General features: G+C 46.5%; 1 protein-coding gene across 3 annotated transcripts in view; it reads right to left on the bottom strand.

Moving 5' to 3' along the window:
- MID2 (midline 2) overlaps nt 1–15,762 on the bottom strand; it is a 167,975-nt gene that overhangs the window by 52,006 nt on the left and 100,207 nt on the right. For 2 of the 3 annotated variants that reach the window (XM_085324234.1, XM_085324235.1), the window contains exon 3: nt 8,994–9,089. The exons of the other annotated variant lie outside the window; for it this stretch is intronic. In XM_085324234.1, coding sequence (XP_085180360.1) covers nt 8,994–9,089 — 96 coding nt within the window. The remainder of the gene's footprint in view (nt 1–8,993; nt 9,090–15,762) is intronic. 3 annotated transcript variants of the gene reach the window in all.

Raw genomic sequence — 15,762 nt, 5'->3', positions numbered from 1 at the left:
ATGGACCWGAAAGATGTCTGAGGCCAAGCTAGGGTTAAACATAAAGATCTTTTTTTAAACCTGGTCAACAGATTATGTAATGCTGAAGTGGGACACAGCTGATGAAGGTCTGCAAAGATAACTCCACTGAGAAAAAACAGTGGATAATCTCAAAAATCTGCTGTAAGGTAGAGGGGGATCAAAACTAGGATTTAGAGCCAGCAGCAATCTGTGTTACTGGCAGCAAAGGCGACATGCTTGTTTGCAAGGTAGTGCTCTCACAAAGGATGCCAGCAGCACACTCACTCCTCGAGGCAAGAGTGTGCAGCCAGAAATCATGATCACGCTAATTTCCCAGAAGCGACAAAAWCAGGCCCATTCGCAACAGCATTAGCATCCTTGGCAATTGCTATTGCTAGCAGAAAGGAGTGTAGGGCACTAGGACTCCATAAATGATAGTAGGAGAGGATGGGGGTCCTTTAGTAAGCACCATACTACCCCTTCAACTTATCTTGTCATGCAAAAATCATGGGCTCTGAGTTAAATTAATTCTAAATCAGAAACCTTACCCAGGACAAGGAATCTACAGCTCTGCCAGTGTTTATGTTCTGGGACACYGAACAAGGAAGAAGACGCGACTGTGGGAGCTGGAGCTGCATCAATCCCTACAGCCTGGCTCGCATAACCACTGGCAACCTGAGCTTTTCATAGGCTGATTTCTGTCCAAAATGAAGTGCTTTCTATGTCATGGTCCCACTCCTGAAGTCTGCCAGCAGAGTATGGAGGTGTTACTTCAGACCAATACAGTTCTGCTGTCAAAAGTCCTCACACAGACACTGTTATATATTAACCAAAACACTTTGTATTGGGATATTCCCAATTACATGCTGCTCTTAGGAGTGAAGAACTCTAAGAGAGGTGACCCAGTGCTGCTAGGGCAGGAAATCTGGAATAATGAAAGAGCTTTCAGACATAAGAAAGAAAAGCATACGAAGAAAACTCCTACCATAAAAATTTCTCCTACTATACAGAGAAAAGAATAGTGACACCTAACCTGGAAACCACTTGCACCACTGAACCTCTTTACGGAATGAAAAAATAAAATGGTTTCATGAAATAGGTCCCCAAGCTACAGACAATCATACACAGAACATTTTGACGGGTTAGTTCACTATGGGCATGTGGAGGGCAAGATTGTCCAGGCAACTGGCTACATTGCAAGAGCAACTCYGTTTCTGTAGCTGCTATGTGCCTCTCCTGCCTAGTGGTGATGCAGCAAGCATGACTGAGCTCTTGCTGTACGAGCCTTGTGGCATCTCTCCATCAAACACTGCTGGAACTTTGCATTGATGTCTCTATCCATGCAGTCCACGAGAGCCTCGGCTGCTCTTCTTGAACAAGACAGAATGGGACCTGTCTGAATAAACCTAGATGCACTCCCTGTGCCTGACAGGTCTTTCAGCACCCAGTCCTAGACATCCTGTACAGCCAAGGGRGTATGAGTCACTACAGCTGTTGGAGGGACTGGGAAAATCCATCTCTGCCTTCACACAGAGGCAAACTTTTTCTGTATGCAGACCACAGGAACTCAGCTCCGACATCGAGCAGTGGGCCAAGGATGGGCAGTCCCATCTCACACTCACAGTACTGCAGCCCCAAAAACTGTTGAAAGATTTCTGATTATGTGGCAAGAAAATCAGTGCTCTACTCTGGAGCCGTATGTCATCTGCACTGGGTCTACAGCCTCACAGATAAATGGAGGCTGTTTGCCTTCTGTATACGGAAACAGTACAGGCTTCCAGCATTACMTAACAAGAGCAAAAATAAGGCTAACTGTATCAACTTGACTTTGTAATTGCCTCACTTTTGAGTGCTTCCTTCTGAACCTCATGATGCCTGTAGCACAATTTCTTGAATGGACTTAAGTTGAACATGGGACCAGATAAAGTATGTTGGGATTGCATGTGTCAGTCTATAAGCAATGTCCACAAATGGCTTAAAGTCAAATCCCCAGCAYTTGAACTTATGGGGAAGCATAGAAAGGCAGAAATATTTTCTACTTCACACTTWAATGTGCTCTCGCAAAAGCTGCCTCTGAAAGCCAGGACTGCATATTTAGTTAAGGCTGAAAGATGTACTGCAACTCTTTATTTCAGGCAGAATGACTGATAAAGCTGAAAACTTCTAAATAATGTAAAAAACTACAGCCTAGAGGTCTGAAACTTCCGGAATCTAAAGAAAGACCAAATCATTTTTAACTCATCACTGATAAGTTCACTGAAGTCCTGGGGAAGGATTCAGAAAATGAGGAGGTTTGGAAGCACATTTCATCACTCATCACTCAAAGTGTTTTACCTAGGCTTCCTCAGACGGTCTGGAGAATGAATTCTGCTTCCACGTGGACCCCCAACAGGGAAAAGAGTACACTGACATGGTTAGAAACATCAAAGGACATATGTATTGTAATTCAAATATGAAAAGCAGTGCTATATCAGAGCTCTGCAACCCACGGGAGGAGAAGAGCCCTCATACTCTGCTGGCCTGTCTGATGGTGATATATTCCGACAGCTTTTGCACTGCTGAAAAATAAAATATAAGGCCTTGACTCCTCAGCAGCTCTGAATTCTGCCTTCTTCTCCAACAAAACATTCCATCACAGAGTCTAGCCCCTTCTCCCCAAGGGCTGGATTTAGGTCCTGCTGTTTCCTGAAGCAGCTTAAGACATTCTGCCTAACACCAAAATTCCCACAGGACCAGGACTTGTGTGGCACTTACTGCCTGCTACACAGGGAAAAGGCTCAGCCTTTGAATTGRATGCAAGTCTCTCAAATGACCTTAAAAACAGCCTAAAGCGAGTGAGCAGCAGCTTGCTCTGGCACAGAGCTCACCTGGGGATGGAGCACAAGTCTAAARCCCTGTCACTTATCCATTCCATGGCTGAAAACGCTGAACATGCAAAGCTTATCATCAGCTCTAAATATAAATCCCCTAGATGACCACCTTTCACAGAGTGAAGGCACTGACATATCCAGGTACGTCCCTGCTCCATCCCCAGCAGGCTCTTTGAGTCACAGTGTGACCTATAAAATCTTCGAATGTTAGCGACCGTCACCAGAGCTCTGCAAAGGAAGTTCTGATTCCTTCTCCCAACACTGCCTGCAAAACATTTTATTTGCTGTCTATTCCACCATATTCACTTCACACCTGTCAGGTCCTAGAGGAAAAGGCAGGCCAGGAAAGACAYCTCTGAGTAAAAACTTTTCCACTTGCAGACAATCTCTGCCAGCTGCTGGAGAAGCAGTTCCTGGATTGCTGTCACAGTCCTTCTCTGACACAAAGACCATGAGACAATGAGAAAATAGCCCAGAGGTTTAGAAGTATGGTTACCACCTCAGCTGCAAATTATGACATGTGGTRCCAGGGAATAGTTCCTTAATATTTCCCACAGAGTCTCCTTCTGCATTGGTATGCACATACAAGAATTCTTGACGCTTTTAAGAGCCAAAAATCCATCCATTGACAGTGCAGAGCGCTGTTCTGGTGACTCAAAGCAGTGAGTGCTTTGAGCTGGGAACAYACAGCACTCACGGCATTCACGGCACTGTCTGCACTTCTGGAGAGGGTTTTTGGTGAAATGGAGAGCTCATAACCAAGCTGTGTGGGTTGCCCTCTTTTCTTCTCTCCAGATCAACAGCATGGGGTCCCAAAAAAGGACTTTATGTAGTAACTGAAGAACAAAATGCTGATGCTGCCTGTGGGAAAGCTGGAGATCAGAAAATATTCTTGACCCAAGAGCACCAATCCCTTTCTAAGATGCAGATACTGAAGATCAAGAGGCAGCTCCACAGTTCAGAAGTTTCTCCATGTGCTTCACCCCAGAAGACTAACTCAAGTCAGTTGTGTGCTGCATCACTGCTGACTACTTTGCACATGAAGCAGCTCTGGGGAACCTTGTGCAGAAAGGTGCAGGAAGCCAGGACTGAGCATGTTTCCCACTGCAAGTACCCTCTGGAATTACTGAGGGCTCAGCCCTCAAAGAAAATACTGCTGCTAAGGAGATAATTTTCAAGCTATTGTTCAAATACTGGCAAAAAACTCTTGAATCCATGTCAGCAAATCTGGAGTAGACCGGTATCTGTATTTTCTGGAAAGGTGCTGGTTCAAGGAACAGCTGCTTAATCCAGGAACTGAATATCAGTAGCCCATTAATTAGAAACTAATTACAATAACTTCTCTCCATGTATCACCTCAGCAAGCAAAGCTGCAGAGTAATCTGCTATTAATTGTCATATGCTTTGAAACAATAGTAAAGTATTAACTGCCATCTTCCTCTCAAACATCTTTTATGAGAGCTCATCCTTAYGAACTCCTGCCTCTGGAGCCATGCCAAGAGGCAGCATCAATCTGCTGGCACAGGCTCCCCCAGCARACAGCTCACACAAACATCTCCCTTGGAAATGCAAACGGAAGATGCCTGATTGCACATCATCAGGAACACAAAAGAGTTTTATAGATCCAGTGACCAAAGCAGCAAGGTCATCTGAGTCCCTTTCTTCAKCAGGATTAAAGGTGATCCTCTCTCTTCCTCTGATGCTGTCCTGTAATTCCCAATACAAAGCTTTTCCCACTTGCTGCTGGCTTAAGTCAGAGTGCCGCTACTCTGCTATAGAAAGCAGGTGCTGAGGCAGGAGAGATTGCAATCTCAGTCCCTCTGACAGCAGGAAGGATGCAGGGAGGCAAACTGTATATATTGGAGGAGGAAGGAAAGAGCAGGGAAGGATGCTAGCCATTCCAGCACAGGAGAAAGGCCTGGAACCAGCTTTTCCCAGCAAGGCAAAGCTGTTATATGGGCAAGGATGGAGACAATGTTGGCAGTGATTTCCCAGTCTGAACTGAGAGGGTTGATCCCCTCACACTGYCTACCATCCTTCAGAGCTTGGGAAYTGCTGGGGTCTTGGTCCTCACCTGTGTGACTGTTTCCAAAGGGACAGCAGGTCTCGCAGAGGTACAAGTGCCCTTTCCACACTTGACTGTGGAAGGCTGGCTCCAYCCCTGGGCAGGGGCAGCAAGGCAGAGAGTAGCCTGCATTTTTCGGAGCACCTTCTGCAGGATGGTGCCTCTCAGGAAGTCACCTCCTGGGTAGTCTGCATCCCTGTGTGCTAGGAAAGCAGGGAAGAGGGAGAGGAAGGAGGGCTGATGATGTGCTTTGCCTAACTGCCAAGAAATTGCCTTGGAGAGACGGTAAATAAGAGGAACAGTCAAGTTGTTCCTAGTTATCCTGGACTCAGTGATAAGGTGCTGAAYTCTTGCATCCAGTGCTGGGCTGGGTTACCTGCAGTGGCCAGATGCAGAGTGGATACTGCATGGTATGCGGATGGCCAGACGGTGCTGCCTGCCAGGTACGCTATGGATATCTTCCGAGATATCTCCCAGAGGATGGCAAAGCYAGGTCAACACACCACATCCCACCTTGTATCACAGCTCCTCAGCAGCACACAAAGTTGGATCAACTGGATTTCTACAGCTGYCTGCTCTGGGGTTGGTCCTATCCAGTACTTCCATCAGTGGCTTGGAAAATGGGATACAGTTTGCTTCTTTAGTCCATGCAGTCACCAAGCTAGGAAGGCTGCAAGGATGAGACTGAGACTTGAACTGAGAATGGACTAAAGATCAGAAAAACATCTTTAAAATTCAGGATGAGGTTTGATAAGCARCTCTTGCTGAAGAATAATCTCTCATCCAAACTCCAGCTAAAGAACATCAACTAGCAGCCTGCAGAAAAGTGTCTAARGTGGGATGGCTCAAAAGGTAACTGTGAGGTGGCAGGTATGAAAATGGCAGCCACTGCTCTGTGATACAGATATAGGATTACATCCTGGAGACAGACAAAATATCCATTTCCTTTTTCTTTAGAGCATTGGAAGAACAGCAGAGCATTGCATTGCCTGGAGAACTGCACTATTTCAGAGCACTGCATTTTAAGGAATATGTGGACAAAAAGGTGATAGTCTAGATGACARAGGAATTAAAAACAGTATCATGCACAAATCTGAAAAAAAAATTGCACTATCCAGTGTAAATAAGAGAAGAGGAAATGGGCTATCTGCAAGCACATCACAGGCTGCTGGAAGAAYGAGTGAAATAACCATTCCCCTGTGTCCATGGAGGACAGGACAGGACAGAACAGGACAGAGAGCTACTGGTTTAAACTACAGCAAGAAAGATACAGGTTGGACTCAGGTAAAAAACCCTTGGCACAAATGAGTGTGAAGTGCCAGACGCTGTGGGAAGAGTGCAGCACATCTGTCAAACGTTCAGGATTGAGTGGGACAGATATCTGTCATGAACATGGCAACATGCCTTGAGATGGGCACCGACATGGGGTGATTTCGTCCAGTCCTTGTCTGTGACTTGCCGTTTCAAGGTTCACTTCACAGAGCATTTGAAAGGCTCACAGAACAGCAGAATTAGAGAGGCTCTCCCCAGGGTTTGTGACATGGCTACCAGCAAATTACACAGCAAAATGAGAAGACAGTAGCTGGAGGCAATACCTTTTACAGTAAAGGTTTAAGGAACATGCTTGTGCTAACGTCAATAGGAAAATTACAGATATGCCAACTTCTTAGGAGGAAGGACAGACTCAAGTGAGTCTTGATTTCACTAACAGGTTCAGTCTCTTCATCTTTTTTTGAGGTGCCTTGTAATATAAAGGACCTCTTTCCCTGAAGGACTGGACACTCCCCAACTCACCTAAGTCATGCCTGTATCACTTCCAATGAAAACATCCTCCTTCACTGCCTTGGGAAGATATGCCCTAATTACCAGCCCTGGTTCATCAGCCTCCCCAGAGTCCTGCAGAAGATCTAGGCCTGTTGTTCTCCAGTATCAAGTATTTGCCCACAAACATGGCATGACTCCACCTCTCAGGTGGGTGGATGGAGGAGCTCTTGGAGATTCAGTGGTGGAAAAATCCCTCAAATCTCAGGAATCAGGTGCCTTGGAAAGCACATGTCCCAGCCCAGCCTTCTTAAGGAAAGGGTTGTCTCATCCCACCCCAGACAGTCCCAGCATTGCTGCCTCTGCTGTAACTCTTTCTGAATCCCTTTCTGAATTCTAGACTGTCACTACTCATTTGGCTTCATTTCTAAGATGGGGACCAGCTACATCTGAAACATATCCCACATAAACCCTCAACCACTTCCAGATTACATCCCACCCAATAAATGGCTGCAGGTTTTATATTGCTTCCTTTCTAGCACCTGTAGCTAACTATCACTTCCCCTCATCCTTTCCATCTGGTTGCACACATCAACCTTCTCCTCCTTTTCAATGTGGATGCTCCTTGCTTTCAGAAAAGGACATGGTTAAAAGACAATTAACGAAGTCCAAGCTCCCTGAAACTGAGAATTACCACTATTAAAGTTCCCACATATATTTGGGCAGATGCATTTTTGACACAAACTTTTAATTACATGACCACATGCATGTGAGACTYCCCACTTCAGTCAGTCAGGAGGACAGATGTGTCCTGCTTCACAAACAGCTCCTTGGTATCTTAGGTCTTCASTGTTTGGAGGGTGGCCCCAGGTCTTCTCTGCTGCGTACTGTTCAAATTCTGCTCTGCAGGCAAAATTAGTCACTTCCTTCCGGGCTTTCCTCAAGCACTTGTCACTTTGATATCTAAGTGCTCTACAAATATTAACTAATTTACTTCAGCACCCCCASACAAGAAGGAGGAAGTGTAATTACCCCAGATTTTCATAGGGAATCTAAGGCAAAGAAAGATCATAGTCAGAAGTATTTGTTGTTTCTGGGAGCCCAGCTGGAGATGCCCAGATTTTTCAAGGCACAGTGCAGGCTATAGCATACTACATGTCCAAAGGGAAACTCTCCCTAATTCCTTCCAGCTACAAATTAGTTTTCTTAATTACTTAAGCCTAATCCACCTCCCTGATGGCTTCCACCTGAGCACCAAACAAAGAGGACCTTACAGGAAAACCGCCCCTGATCCCATAAGGAAGCTACAAAAGGGAAAACTTAATTTCTACCTTCTCTAACAGCAGAGTACTCTACCTTGCAGAGCAGGTAGGCTGTGTTTCTATGCACAGTGCCGCTCAGGCTTTCACAGAAAGCACACTCCTAAACCTGTGCTGGAGGGTGGGTGTGGAGCAGTTAGCAGGTCTGGAGCCTTCACAGCCTTGGCAGACCCATTTGCTAGAGGGAATGGGACAGCTCCGAGCAAGGCCAATTCTTGCTTGTCCTTTCACACCTTTCCTGAGCCACCTCAACAACCAATATATCCCTTCGCAGTGGCTCCCAATCGCACCACTTCCTCCTTTCTCCTTCAGCTCCTACAGATCTCCAGGGACCAGTGCTGAGGCCTCAGTCATTTAGGACTAAACTCTTTAAACCAATTCAGCTTCAACAACCCCCCAGTATGAGGTGAGCAGCCTTCCCAATAGGCTCAAGTCTGGCAAGTTGTAAGTGGAAACTGCAGATGGGACAGCTGGTGGAAAGCACAGCAAACCTCACCGCAACACCACTGGTTTGCAGTACGCTGTCCACCCCATGCCCACAGCACCCTTCAGTACCTCTCTCACACCATTGCTGCAGACCTCAGGAGCTCACATCCCACTCTGCACACTAGCCACCTCCCTACGTCGGAGAGGTGGGCTCTAGGTGCCATGACTCAGGCTGCCACTCGCTGCAGGGGACTGGTGTATCATTTTCCATCATTTTCCATGTTGGTGTCAGCAATTCCCCCTCTCTTCTCACTGCTTCTAGGGCAGCCCCTAGAGAAAGGACACGGGAACTCTCCCGTACATCTYTCCACAACGATGTGGCACATTTACTGTTACTCTCATTATGATCCTTTGGCCATCTTCTGACATCCTATCTCACAACATTTTCCTGACTGTGAGCATTAGCTATAAGAGATCGAACAACCCTGGACACCAACACCCTCTCTGTCACACCCACTCCTCCTTTCCCCAGAAAGCATTGCTCTCACCAACCTCCACTTGCTGGCAGATCTGTATCAGCTTGGCCATCTGATTTTCCAATTCACTGTTACGTTTAACCAGGTTGGTGAGATTCGTCTCCAGGGTTTGCTGTGAGTACAGAAATGGGAGAGGAGAGAAAGAAAAAAAAAAGATATTAAAGACAGAAGGTGCAAGATCAGCAAAGTCAGAGGACTGTAACCAGTTGGTCATTAACAAATGAGACCATTTGTCATCAAACACATTGCCTCAGGGAGCAAAAATGTTMATAACTTTGGGGTTCCTGGCAGCTTCTTCTCATGCTGGCAGGTGCCAGCCTGGAGAGGTAGAGCTTTGGCTAGAAGAACAAAGCACCAGAGTGTGCACCTCCCTAAAACTCGTGTTGTCCCATTACTCTGCCCAGCATCAACCTAACATGGGCAGTGAAATGTAAGAGAATGGGGGAGCCACTGGGGAGAAAAGAGCGGATATCTGYCCTTCCATCTGCCAGGCCTTTGCTGCCTCATTCTAGAGACACCTGGAGAAACTGATGGTTTTGTTGCTGCAGAAAAGGTGAGTCTCTCCTGATTTTCCTGGAAAATGTTATGGGCACCAAGAAAAACATCAACAATGTTTAATTTTCTCAAGCTACCAAGCGCTTCTGTGAAAATGCTCACTCTCAAAATCCTGAGGTCTAAAATACAGCATTAAATCTCAAATCCATGTTTCCCTCCTTTCCTCCTACAAACCCAGAATTTCTCCTGGACTGACGGGTACTTTTCAGACACTTGAGGCTAGCAGCCCTACCTAACCTTCMCAGATGTCTTGTGCAGGAAGCCTGGAACAGCCAGACCATACAAGCACCTGTGAGAACTGCAGCYCCACGTCTCCTGCCTTCCAATCTCACACATGGTCATATCAGACCTACTCACTTCTGCTGAACCCTCTGACAAGATCTCTCATGTTCCTAACAGAAAGAAGCAACCAAGCATACTGTAGTCATCAGGTTGTCTTGCACATTGTAAAATAGCTAAACAAGACCCCTAAGTCATCAAAAAGGGAATTTCTCCCTCCTTGCAAGTCATCTCTGCTGGAGCAACACGTGCAAAAACACGGAGGGATGTGTGACTGCTACAGACAGAGTGCACAGCATTGAGGGATCCGGGGCCAGCACCGCTCTCCTTGTGTATGGAACGAAGGAACCAAGAATCTCCTCCAAGCAGTGGGCACAAAAGCCGGTGCTAYGCCTAAACTCAGCAGTGTTTGGCCATTCCCTCCCAACACATCCCACCTTTTTATTCCAGCATAAAAAGCTGTTCTGCTTCAATTCCCAGCCAGGAAGYCTGTACGATATGAATGAATAGCTTCTATTTTCTATCCCTTCTCTCCCCTCCTCATCCTCTGTTTGTAACTGAAATAAAAGGCTCCTGGGAGAAGGTTGTGGTCTCTGCCACATAAATATAAGCTGCCTTCATTTCCGTTCCCAGCTCCCCAGTCACACTGCATTTTGCTCTTGTTAAGTGCAGTGTATTAACACAGYAGGATTTCAAGCAAAGCAGTTTGGGAATCCCCAGGGACTGCAGTTTGTTTTGGCGCTTATGCTGATGCATTTCCTTATCATTGTAGCCTCTAGCTTCTGCAGGCCGCCAGCTCCAGCTCACAGAAACACAAACAGAGAAAATGCTTTTAGTGCATGTGCAAGGACGCTCACGGGACTATCCTTGACCTAGCCTGGCAAACAGTGTTGCACAGAAGCCCTTTGCAAYGAAGGGAGCTTGGGGAACCGGAAAGCTGCTGTTCATTTCTCAGTGCCAAAACGCGTGCACGAAAGAGGCACAAGCCTCTTGCATAAAATGYGGCCAGCCAGCAGGGCTGGAGTCAAGGCAGATTCTCCTTAGGGATGCAGAACAAGGAACCAGCCCTGCATTTAGCCAGAGAGCAGGGCAAGKGGTTTCAGTAGTGCCATACTCGCCTCAAGCTCTCCCGAAGCCTCCTGGCACTCTGCCCTGCCTTGTCAGCAYGCACCACGTTGCCAAGAGGGCTAGAAAATAGAGTGCAGTGCCCCGTGCCCAAAAACCCAAACTGAGTAAATGGAGGACAGTGTCAAGAGAGGCACTGCACCCCCATCTGGGTGCCAGCAGCTCTTCTCTGTGTCACAGCACTGCAAGCTCTTTGCCTGTCCACCCAGACCCCCTTGCATGAGGCACTGCACATAGCATGAGGAGAGAGATTAAAAAAAAAAGAAAAGAAAGAAAGACAACCAAGTGCACGCAGAGCAACCTAAGCACCTTTGCTGGCTGCAGAACCACCTTCTGCAATMGCAGCGTGGCCCACAGTTTACCCCTCAAGTTGCTCAAGAAAGCCCACACATCCTCACTTTAACCCAGTGATCTAAGGCGAATGACAGAGGCATCGAACCTAATGGAGAGAAAAAAGACTAGTTCACAGATTGCAGTGCCTAGCAGGTTGCATGTGGAGGCTGGGACCCTTTGCATTAAGCAGAGCAGCCTGCAATCAACTTTCCAGTGCTGCCTGTTACGCTAAATGCTGGTTTGCTGCCACATCAGAGCCGGTGCGCTGGTTTACGCAGTATTTATGGGGGAGAATGCAATCTAACAGAGCTTGGAGCAGCTAAAAAAGAGAGCATTAGAAAAGATTTCAGTACCTGCAGACACACAGTGGACTTGTATTTTTTTATATCAATAATTCAAATGACACCACATTTCCATTAAAATACATGATTCCACTAACAGAAAATGTTTTATAACAAAGTGCTCACTACCTGTTGCAATGATTATTGTGGAAAGGATATTCCATTAATATTTTGAACTTCAGGGCTGAAAGAGAGTTTCTGTGGTGTTTTATTCGCACTTGGCTAGAAACTGCAGCCCAAGGGTTTCATCAAGATGCCAAGAGGCCAATAAACAAGGCCTTTCTCTGCATGCACAGATAATTTGGGGGCTAGCTAGCCTAAAGAACTTAAGTCATAGTCATAAAGCACAGGCAAAGCATCAATCCCTGAAAACCACTGGCTCCCAAAATACTCAAAGCTCATTTGCAGTCCTGCAAATTACTAGCCAATGGCTGGTAAAGCATAATACAGAAATAGGCTTGAAAAATGGCATGAAACTCCCAGTGCTTTCATTAAACTGAAAGTGCTTTGCACAACAATGCTGCACTGAGAATGAAAAAGCCAGCTGCTAACAGYTCTTGCCACCGTGTTTCCGTATAGTTCAGTATTATTAAACATAATTTGACTGAAGCGTTGAACATTTAACTTGCTAATTATCTTCCTCATCACCAACTTTGCTGCACTGAAGTCGCAGCTTTGATATCGCAGTGGATCTGCTTTAATGTTCTCGGGCTGTTGATAGAGGGCAGAAGGGGGAAGGTGCGGGCACGARCTCTGAGACACGCTCTTTGAAGCACCGAAGTTTTTTGAAGCACCCATTTGCAGGATCACAAGTTTTCCAGGGGACAGCTTCACTCCTCCCCCTCATGTAAATATGCACAAAGATTACTGCCCAGCACTTATCCATTCGTTAAGTGCACGTTGATAATCCAGCAACGCCAAAAGCAGTGAGCAATGTTTTACAGGTATTAATGATGTCTTAAATAGAAAGCACCTGAACACCTCTCTTGCTGACCCTTGTCTTTCCAGGGCTTCCTTAGAAAGGCATATCTCTCTGTGGCTACTAATAAAAGCGCTTGTGCACCATATAAAAATAGAGATGCAACTAGTTCCTTCTCTTCAATTTGCTGGAAAAAATACTAGACACTTTAATTATTCCAGGTGGTTATTCGTATGTTTATATAAATTATAGCAATTATAGTTTGTTTGTTTTTAATTGCATTGTAACACCCTCATAATTTCCCCAAACATTCACCTTCTGGCCTGAAATACAGACTATATGATTTCTCTGGGGAGAACTGGGAATAGAAGTGAGAAAAAGAGAGAAAAAAAAGGAGCAACATTGTGCCTTTGAGCACATTTCATTTGAGACTAAATGTGAAGAAGGGGCTGGACCTCTCAAGAGAGGAAACCTGAGCGCATGGGTACTGCGGGGCTGAAGTGCAGCAAAGTGCATAGACACAGGTCAGCTCTGCACTGCTGGAAAGGAGCTGAACCTTTCCCAACCTGAGTTGGCAGCATCTGTACAGCTCTCAAAAGCACCATCTGAAGGTCAAGCCCTTTCCTACGGCTTCACAAGGAAGCTTACTGCTTGCATTGCTCCCCACGTACCTGCATGTGACCAAATGCAGAATAAATGCRTTTGGCACACGAGTGAAGGAGCTGAATAACCCAACACTGGTGTGCCAGCATGGACATTCATGTTAATTAGCTATGTACATGATGCATGACAACCTTTGGATTTTCCTTTTTCTCAAGACGTCAGATAAGAAGCTGATTTAAACAGAGATTTGTCTGCTTCTATTTGAAAGTAATATGTCAAGGGTCAAGACTACTTCAAGAATGATAAATCTTATATTTCCTCCTGTTACACTGTGCTTTGTGAAAGGTGGTTCTGCTTGCAATCCCAACAGGCCCCTACACTCCAGAACCTCTAGGTTGGGAAACATGCTGAAGAGCCCACTCCTAGCACAGCGGGCAGGGCTCYACCACACAGATCGGTGTGGAAGATGGTCCATGGCAGGAAACGCGGCTGCACTGGSAGTTTGCTCCCTCTTCGTATCGCTGTACTACTAGCTCAGCAGGGTGTCTGCTTTTGCCTTTGATGACTCCTCAGCATCTCTCTGGAAGTTGAACACCGCAGGGAASTACAGTTTTAACCAGCTAGGAGATGTGAACGCAGCATCCAGCTCCTTTTGAGTCCAGTGCAGGCTGGCAGAAGACACGACATGGTTGTGCCAGCTCAGCCACTCYGTAGCATTTCACAAGCCTGACCTACAGCCAGACCTTGCCATGAGAGATCATTACTGTGTCCAGCAATCCCATGTGCTTGGCATAGCTCTGCTGCAACCATGACTGGCCAGCTGCACTGGAGCCAACCTGGACAACAGAAAGGCCAACTCCTGCAGAGTCCCCAAGAGGCTCCTTCACTTTGAGTCTTAGGTCCTGCCCATCAGCAGGAAAACCAGGAGTAAGTGCACGTGCATGGAACAGGAGGATCTAGTGTGCCTATAGCCRAGAAAAGCCTTAGATACTTGCAAGCAAAGGCTATCACTGGTAGCAGCGAGCTTTTACTTCTGTTGGTCTGGGCTGAAGTTGATTTATAACTAGCTCCACTGATGCTCTGATGGGGAGAGTGAGGGTTCACCCTCAAATGATCYTAGCAAGAAGGCATAGAAGGAAATCATTCGGATTTGTTTTATTATAAGACTGGCTTTCCACATTTGTCTTTGTGCAAAGGCAGCCAAAACTGGAGAGTGTTTACATTCAATGATTCATTTAGGGCTTTTTTTTTTTTGTTGCTTTTGTTCGTTTTAATTGTTTTAAATAAAGGGCACATGTTCCCTGTGCCCCCCCACCACAAACACAAAACGTATGTTTACATATAAACACATGCGCGTGCGCGTGCATGCACGGACCGCAAAGTCAAACCAGATGGGAAGTGCTACCRCTGCATACCCGTGAGCTGGTACCCACACAACAGAGTAGACTCCTGCCTCCCTCCCTCCCTGCCACGAGCATCACAGGCCACCTTCCCCAGTGGCACTGGCACAACCCAGTGGGTGAGGAGCTYGCAGATGTGCTGCATTCGGGTTGGTGCTGGAGGAACATGACAATTCAGCAGCTTTGCCAAAAGGCCAGGGAATGGCAATGCTGTCCTGGCTGTGTTCCCCAGAGTGGACTGACTCCAGGACTGTATGGTCTGTACAGCGCTGTGCACACTACCAGCACTAATGGAGTGAGGGACGCTGCTCCTTACAGAAAGCATGGCCCRTGCAGGAAGGCAGGGCCCACCTGCAAAGGCAAGGGAAGTGCTGTCAYGTCTGTCCCTAGGATGGGGAAGGATCCCTGTGAGGGTGTGGAGGAAAGATCTGCCTGCCTGATCTGGAGCAGCATGAGGAAACCAGCTGCCCCTCTCTCAGCAGTGCCCTGCCCACAGCATCTGGTGGTTGCTGCAGTCGCTCCTGCTGGATTTTTTCTGATTTTTGAAAACAAAGTCAAAGCTCCTGGGGAGCAGGAGGCTGCRACTATATGAGCTCCACTTGCTGCTCGGAGGCCTGAGAAATCCACCTTCATGCCCCTACTCCAAGCCAAGAGGCCAGCCTGAACTGGCCTCTGCCTCACAGATTTGGGGAGGAGAGACAGGGACACCAAGACGACTGGGTTCAGGAACGCTGCTGCCTATTCTGATTTAGCTGCAAACAATGCACATGGATGGCTCAGCCTCAGACACTTTTTTGACTCCTTCAGAACTGCATTTTGGGGTAGGAGGATGAAGGAATGGTTCTGCTGCATTCTCCCAGCTCCATTAACTACAACTGCCAAACCAAAACTTGGGCTCTTGCACATTATCAAGTATGCTACAATCAGGCTCCTCTTCATGGAAATGCCATGTCCAGAGCACTTTAAATTACTATAATGCTGGCAGATGTTCTTGGTCTTATCTCTGCTACTYGCAGTGCAGCGGAAGGACTCAGCACTGGGCCTATGCACTATGTACTGACAGATGTGCTGTCAGCTACACATCTCTCTGATAGCATGTTTATAATCAACTCCCATCCCTGAAAAAATAGACTTGCAAGAACAACATCAGTGGGAAAATATGGTAAAAGACAGTCATTTGCCCTTTTTTAATATAAGAATTGCAATACACAATAGAATAAGTTACAGACA

Source organism: Rhea americana, unplaced genomic scaffold (genome assembly GCF_003343005.1).
Source record: "Rhea americana isolate MKP2758 unplaced genomic scaffold, rheAme1 scaffold_90, whole genome shotgun sequence".
Taxonomy (NCBI): Eukaryota; Metazoa; Chordata; class Aves; order Rheiformes; family Rheidae; genus Rhea; species Rhea americana.
Note: the sequence above shows the minus strand (reverse complement) of the source record. Positions and strands in the feature narration are given on the sequence as shown.